Below are 8,450 nucleotides of genomic sequence, written 5' to 3' on the forward strand. Positions count from 1 at the left end.
CAGATGTACATTTAGTGTTTTCCTGCATAGTAGGTGCTGTACCACTAAATAGATCCACTAGCACAAGGATTTCCAATTGTGCAGTGGAACTCCCCCTCCCTCTCCTCTCTCCGTGTACTCCCATTCACTCCCCTATTCTGCTCCAGAGGGTTGAGGAAATGCCCAGAACTGATGTAGACACAGGGGTGGGTCACAGTGAGAGCAGAGGGAGGGGAAGTTCCTTTAGGCAGCCAAAGTCCTTGCACTAGTGGATCTATGTAATTGAGTGCTAGCCACTGTTTACAAAAATGTAGAAGTGATAAATCATGCTATGGATTTTTTTATTTTTTTTGGTATTTTCCATACTGCCGCTTGGATGTCCTTGTTTCTGAAGCTGTAAATGACGGGATTCAGAACCGGTGGTAAAACTGTATACAGTACAGCGGAAACCAAGTCCACAGAGGGAGAGGAAAGCGCTTTAGGCCTCATATATGAAAACACTGCTGTGATTATGAATAAAGAAAAGATAGTCAGGTGGGGAGTGCAGGTAGAGAAAGCTTTATATCTTCCTTGAACAGATGGGATCTTCAGCACAGCAGAGAAGATGTAGCCATAGGAAGCAAAGATGAGTGTAAAACAAAATGAGTCCACACTTAATCCAATGAGAAAAATCAGAACTTGATTAACTTTAGTGTCACTACAAGAATTCTTTTGTAACTGTGGCATGTCACAGAAATACTGCCCAATCATATTAGAACCACAGAAATCTAGCCTGAAAGTGAAACTGGTTTGCAATACTGCATGGATGAGGTTGATTATCCAGGAAGCAGCTACCATTTGGATACAGACATTCCAATTCATGATTAGCCTATATTTCAGAGGATGGCAGATTGCTATGTAACGGTCATAAGCCATGATTGTGAGCAAAGCAAGCTCACCACCAACAAATGTGACCACTAAGAAGATCTGTGTGACACATCCAGCAAAAGAAATAAATTTGTTGTTTGTCAGTGAAATAGCTATGGATTTGGGGACAGTAGTGGTGATGTAGCAAATATCTAAAAATGACAGGTTGGTCAAAAAGAAGTACATGGGACTGTGAAGGTAGTGATCTAGGACCACAGCTGTGATGATGAGAAAATTCCCCACTAAGGCTGTCAAGTAAATGAAGAGAAACAATACAGAATGTAAAATCTGTGCATCACGGTCGTCGGAAAATCCCATCAGAAGGAACTCTGTTGGACTAGATTGGTTGGCCATTTCACTTATCTGGATCTTCTGCAGAAATAAACAATTATGAATTAGTGCAATTATGAATTTTGGGAAACATTATTTTATTGAAGCAGAAGACATAATGCTTGGGTGTCAAGAAATGTTGTAGCCTGCTTACAACTAACTCTTGAGATCTTTTCGGGGAAGTTCTTCTCCTTATGTTCACTACAGAGCTTGGAAAAGTTACTTTTTTGAACTACAACTCCCATCAGCCCCAGCCAGCATGGCCACTGGATTGGGCTGATGGGAGTTGTAGTTCAAAAAAGTAACTTTTCCATGCTCGGAATGCTGGCCTCATCCTCAACATCAATGTGCTTGCTAGGGCTGCCCCGTGGGGACATTTTGAATTTGGAAAGGACTACACTACTAATCTAAGGTGCTTTGATAACTGCGCTTGCAACTCCTTTCTGTACCTGTCCATTGCTGAGAACCCTGAGAACTAACAAAGGGGTGCAAAGGGAAAGCTCAAGAGACAGAGTGGAAATTCACTGATTTATGATAAAACATAGGCCTAATCTGGATATCACAGTTATTGGAAAAAAATAATAATGGGCAGTACTGTATATGAAAGTTACCAGTGGAGATAGTAGTAGTAGTAGCTAATCAATTGGTCAAAGTATGCATTTTTCTATGAATAAGGAAAATGCAATGCACCTACTATGGAGGTACCGGTCAATTTGTTATGTAACAAGATCATCATGTCACTCTCTGTTCACTTTGTTTAAACATGTTCCAATCCCTAACAAGAGTGAATGAATCCATAGACCACGACGATATAAATACAGCAATATGGATATATTAGCCACAATAAGTCTTGCATGATGCAATTCCCAACATGGAGTTGTATTCCACAGTGATGTTTATGTTGATGTAGCAGTTTGTCCAAGAGGCCACCTGGACTTTCCTTGCCATAATTTTCCTGCCAAAAAACCCTTTGACTAGACAATAACCATTCCAGTACCCCAGGATGAACTGATCAGTCTATTTCAAGTCTGTGCCAATATTACATTCATTTCTTCATAACTCTTGTTGCAGCATTAATCTAATTTTTTTTAAAAAGACCACATGAAAATGTGTATTCAAATACATATTTAAATAGACATTTGATCTCAATGCACACATTTCCATTTTAACTTAAAATATACATTTTGAATACGTTTTGGTATGCTGTTTGAGACATGAATTGTATCACATAATTCAAAGAAGTTAGAAATCCCAAGGATATGTTCAGATCTCTCTATTAGTCTGGGTGGTGCAAATTAGGTCAGTGCTTAAAAATGTGCCCCAAATGAAAATCTCCACCCCTACCAGAACCAATGGCTAGTGGCCAATGCTTTTATTGTAAAAAATGAGGTGTTGGTACTCAGTTATTACATGTATGGACAAGGGAGGGCTTTTGATTTATTTATTTTATTTATTAATTAAATTTATATCCTGCCCTTCCTCCCAGAAAATCTATTATATACAGCATAGAAGAAAGGGACAGTTACATTTGCTCACAACACTTTATTGGGGAATAACAAAATAAAATATTAAAAAAAAGATAGACTGACAAAAGACACAACCATAACACTCTACACAATGTCTCAGAGCCAGAAAAAAAATTACCTTCAAGCTAAATCCAAGCAGATGGCCAATAGCTCAAAAGGGATATATCTAAATTAGGTGAATGGGCAAAATGGACAATAAGATCCAATGTGAGCAAATGTAAAATCATTCAAAATCTAAAAAAACTAGCATACATAATAAAGGGAATCTCACAATGGTGCCTAATTAGTCTTGCAGCCATGATAGAAAGAACAATGAATGTGTCCACAAAGCACAAGAGCATAACATATTCCATCTTAGAGATTGCTAGGCAAAAAAGCATTATCTTAATCGTTTCATAAATCTAGGGTATTGCTCCATTTAGAACACATGTTTGGTAAACCTTTCCTTAAGATCAACAATAAATATGAAGAGTTTGGTGCCTCTTAAGACAGAAAATAATAAAAAATACATCTAATGCGGAGGCAGTAATGTTTTTTATGCTTCTTTTTATAATACTAACACTCAGGGTAAAAGTGATTGGCACTTTGATAGTCAGTGGCTTAGATGACTTTAACAGGGGATTAGACCAATTGCTATCAGTCATAATGATTAAATGGAACCTCTATACCACTGAACAGCAGCTGGTGGGGAGCACATTGATGGGGGAGGGAGGTTGCCTTCATGCTCTGCCTGTTGCCTTACAATTTTTTTAAAATGAAAGTTAGATGCCATGTCAACCATTAATATTTCTGCACTCACCCCAGCATCCCCCTCTCTCCAGCCTCTCTGTATCCAAATCCCCCCATCTGCTGCTCTTGATATTTCCAAGGACACACTCCTTGTTTCCCGCTAGCTGATGCATGCAAATCACACTACTCTCCTAACTCCATGGGGCACCAGGGCCCTCATGTGCCTTATTGGGTCTCTGCACGATCACTTCCCACCAACCTGACAATCCTCTACTCACCATCACAAGCCATTTGTGCCCCTGCTAATCGCCTCCTTTCCTGCACCGCAGCTTTGCAACCTACACTGCTTTCTACACACACACACACACACACAGAGAGAGAGAGAGAGAGAGAGAGAGAGATTGCATTCTGCCTCAGTTCTCCTCCTCTATCTTTTTGCCTTGGTCCAGCCTTGCTTCATTACTATTCTGGCAGAGCCCCACACTGCCTGGGGTCTTAGGTTAGGGGGGGCACTGGACATCCTAGAAATGAGGAAGTGATAGGGGGAGGAACAGCAGGGGGAACCCTGTGGGGGGACCTGTCATGGCACTGTTCTCGTGGCAGCAGTGCTGCTGCTGTTGTTGCTGCCACCGCTCCTTACTCTTTGCCTACTTCTCACCTGGCATTTCTCAGAAACCACTGCTACCAGGTGCAGAAGCAGAAGGGCCACCTCCACTTCAGCCCACAGCACTGACATATTATCTAAGAGCAACGAAGCATCAGTTTGCTTGCATCATGTTCCAGGGCTGAAGACCAATTACCTAAATTCTGAAACACAACTCAACAACCTACAGAAGATTTTTGGGGAAATGAACATTGGCTCCCCCCCCCTTTACAAACACAACCCAGGGAAATACCTAAGAAAGTCTATACTTCTTCATATGGAGAGAAAATCAGTATTAGCACCTGCTCTGTTGTTTTAAGCAAATTATGCCAGACTCCCTTTAAATTATATTGGATAGCATGAATAGATTCTATTCTAGTGACTGTATTACCACATATTATTATTTATTCCATTTTATGTTCAAAATAACCTAGACAAATCCCTCCTAAATTACTTTGTACCATATGCAAACTGAAGACTCAAACATGAAAACTTCCATTATCTGAAAAGATGTGACTATTGAAGAATGCCAGAGTCTCTCCCTACCATCATTGTTACTGTGAACAAGAGGGAGTTGCTTTCAACTATCAAAGAACAAACTGTCTTGGAAAGTGAATGTGGATTGCTCATATTCTTGCATGGAAGTATATATCTGCACAGTATTTTTAGCATTGTATTGCTTTCTCCTATTTAAAAAGTAAATAGATTTTTAAAAAGCAAAAAGGGTCCATTTTTATCATAGTTTTCTAACTTCCACATTAAACCTATTCCTGCATTATACATTTCACAGTCATTTCAGAACTGGAATCCTGAGCATCTTCGGATTCCTGGGCTTTCTTGAAGATGAATTAGGAGGATTCTACTCACCTCAGTCTCTCTCAGAAGATGAGAGTGCCATTGTGCTTGAGTGTGATCTTTATTGGAAGGTACATGTGCTTCAAGGAGGAAGAGTAGGTTGAGTCATCCTTGTTTTCTGCACTATTTCAGGGAGTCACTCCCTAGAGAACATTGCAGTCCCAAGATATTATTCAAAACAAATGACAGCTTTGCCCACTTTCACCACCAGTTCATTTCCTTATAACTCAGAAACCTAGGAAGCTGCCTTTTAATGAGTCAGACCATTGCTCCAGCCTGGCCAGTATTGTTGAGGAGTGATTTCCAACCTAGCCAGACTAATTCTTCCCCAATTGCTCCTCAATGATTGTGGAAAGGGAGACCAGCAGGAAAAAGGTGAGTTTCCATCAAAGGTCTCTCCCCATCACCACCACCAAATACTCACAGAAAAAAAAATGAGTCCAACTCTGAATTTGTGGGCTTGTTGTTGCAGAGTAGCAAAAAACACCTGAGTGATCTTTGTGAGTTTGAATCCTTGCTAAATATTACACCTTTCCTGGAATTAGTCACACTGAGATTTCAAATTTCAAAATAAGAAAGAACTACTTTATTCTGGAAGTACATACTTGATAGGAAGGAGTTCTACATCTAGCTAACTAGCTAAATTGGAGATGCAAACACTAAGCCTAGTGTTCGCCCTCATGTAGTGAGGAGAAATATGTCCTCTCTCTCTGAAGAGAATGAAGAAGGAGCAGGAAGATGTGATCAGCATCCTAAAAATAAGAATTTACACAGGAAGGAGGAGTTAGCAAGGGAGCAACGGATAGGTATAGCCTAGGAATCAGGAGATCTTTTCTCTATCTATCCTTCTTAACCCCATGAAGACCCAACTCACCAGTTTGAGATAAACCACCTATTCCAACAATTATATGGTGTGAATATTTTGTTTGGTTTTGGACTTTTAATAAGCTAAGGTAGTCTCTTCCATTCACTTTTACACCAAACATTACACCTTGTTTCCAGAAAAAAAAGTGGTACTATGTAATAAATCAACAATAAAAATTCAAAACACACACACCAAGAAAATATCAGCACCATACTTTTTTAAATTTAGGGATTTGATTTTTCTTAGATACAAAATCAAAGAGCCTATTGCAAGGTCTCCTGAAAATCTTTGCTATAGGGAAGCTTGTGTTATTTCCCATGGGTTTTGTGATGAAATCACAAACAATAGATATGCCATTTGAATTTAATTAATGCTTAATCGAGGGTGCCTAGTGCAATACAATGTCTTACACCAGGAATTCATTGGCTCTTTTCAGTGGATTTTGTAAACTACAGCTAATAAAGCAGCTGGAGCTAAAATAATTGATTTGTGATCCAAACCTAAATTGGCTTCTACTGTCTTGTATGCAGTTTTTTTCTTTTGTTTTCTTGTAGTGCATATCTAAATATTCTATCACATCTATTTTTACTTTTTCTTTCCCAATCACTTGCTTGCATCACAGCAAGTTCTCTCTGATCATGGATTTCTATGTTCAGCTATAATAAGCCTTCACTGTATTCTTTTTGACACTTGCTAAAAACTTTCTTTGTTTAGGCAAGCCTATCCAGTCTGGGAATGGAGTAGTGTATTTGGTCATTATGACTGTAATTGTTTATGTTTTTAATATATTGTTCTGCCAGTGATTATTTAGGACTGCTTGGAAAACACATTGAGGCATGCCCGTTGTGGGTTCTTCTTCTTCCTGTTCTTTCTTCTTGTTCTAGAATATTCCGTAAAGAAAAAGCTGACAGCAGAAAACTCTACTCTGACTCCTGTGTCTTTTTGGGTAAAGGACAGCAGGAGGACTTAACAGTGACAACTAGGATTAAAAAAAAATTAAAGCTCTAGGCCTAACTTCATCTCTGGAGAGAGGGCGAGAATGAGACTTGGTCACAGTGAGTAAAGAAAAAAAAGCAAGGGCACAATGGGATGGCTAGCTGTATTAGAAAAATTGATTTCTTTGATTGTACAATGGATTATTGGACACTATACACAGAGAGGACTGAACAGTATTTTGAAACAAATGAGATTGCTGCTGGGAAAAAAATGCCAGTTTTACTGAGTGTCATGGGAGGCAAAGCATACAGTTTACCGAGAAGTTTGACTGCTCCACAAAAATGTTCATTGTTCAGATTTGCAGAATTAGTGAAAATAATGCAGGAGCATTTGGCACCAAAACCATTACTGATTGCAGAGCATTTCAGATTCCACAAATAAAACCAGAAAGTGGGAGAGTCCATTGTAATATATTCTTATGAGTTTGTGGGGTTGAGATGGATAATTCCTATGAGTCCCCTTCCAGCCTCTGATTTGGAGACTTGCACCTGGGAGGAGAGAAACTCACTCTGCTGGTCAGATGAGTTTCTTTTGTTAATCTAATAGGGTGGCCATGTGGGTTAATGGGTCTATCAGGTGCCCAGCAACTGGTGAATGGGCCAGGGAGATCCTTTCGTCATTGATACTCTTCAGGAGAGCCTCCCTCCTACTCCTGACACCTAGGAGAGGCTTGTGTTTTAAGTTGTGTCAGAGTATGACTGGGAACTGGAGGCAGGCAGACAGACTGGCTCTCTGTACCATGGCTTTGGGGTGCCTCCTATACCCTGATGGAAAAGCTGGATATTGGACTGCTGGTGCCTTGAACCCCTCCATCCTAAGCTCAGGTTGGAATGTGTGTAAATAAACAAACCATATTTCATAAAGACACCACAGTCTCTGCTGACCTTCTTCCCAAGGAAACCAAACCCAGGGCAAGCACAGGGACCCCTGGAAATCTCACAGCACTGAGATTGGAGTGGTGCGCAACAATATGTAGCTGAACTTAAAAGATTATCTGAGTATTGCCAATTTGGTGAGGGGCTAAATGATGCATCGAGAGACCAGCTGGTCTGTGGAATTCTGAAAGAAAACATTCAGAAAAAGACTCTTAACAGAGACATAATTAACATTTAAGAGAACAATTGAAATTGCTATATCTCTGGAAACTGCTGCCAAAGATACAATACAGTTGAAGTCAGGAGTGAAAGCAAACGTGAACAAACTTGCACTAATGTGTAAACAAAGGACAGCAGGTTCAAATGAACTGTGCTGTTGTTGTGGCAAGGGTTCATACATACCAGCTCAATGCAGATTTAGAAGTGAAATGTGCAGAAAATGCAATAAAATGGGACATATTCACAGAGTTTGTCACTCAGGTAAAAGGCAACCATTTGCTAATGACAGAGACAAAGATAATAATCGATTGAGCCACCACTTTAAAAAAGGTGCAGAAGTGCATGTTGTAGAGAAAGAACCTGATAATGGAGGTGAAACAGGACTAGCAACCCTACTTTACTGTCACCTTGGCCCAACACCAGGTGAGGGCCCTCACAGCCAGCTCCAAGACAGAGTGGACAGCAGTCTGTTGGGAATGCTTTGATTTGGATTCCTGCATTGAGCAGGGGGTTGGACTCCATGGCCT

The 8,450-nt window shown here is 40.0% G+C and overlaps 1 protein-coding gene across 1 annotated transcript; it reads right to left on the reverse strand.

The window, feature by feature from the left end:
* Positions 1–303: 303 nt before the first annotated feature.
* LOC133367809 (olfactory receptor 14A16-like) lies at positions 304–1,248 on the reverse strand. Its single transcript, XM_061591912.1, has one exon. The coding sequence runs from the start codon at positions 1,237–1,239 to the stop codon at positions 304–306; it is 936 nt and encodes a 311-aa protein (XP_061447896.1). The 5' UTR covers positions 1,240–1,248.
* Between the last annotated feature and the right edge of the window lie 7,202 nt (positions 1,249–8,450).

This window comes from Rhineura floridana, chromosome 11 (genome assembly GCF_030035675.1).
Source record: "Rhineura floridana isolate rRhiFlo1 chromosome 11, rRhiFlo1.hap2, whole genome shotgun sequence".
Lineage (NCBI taxonomy): Eukaryota > Metazoa > Chordata > Lepidosauria > Squamata > Rhineuridae > Rhineura > Rhineura floridana.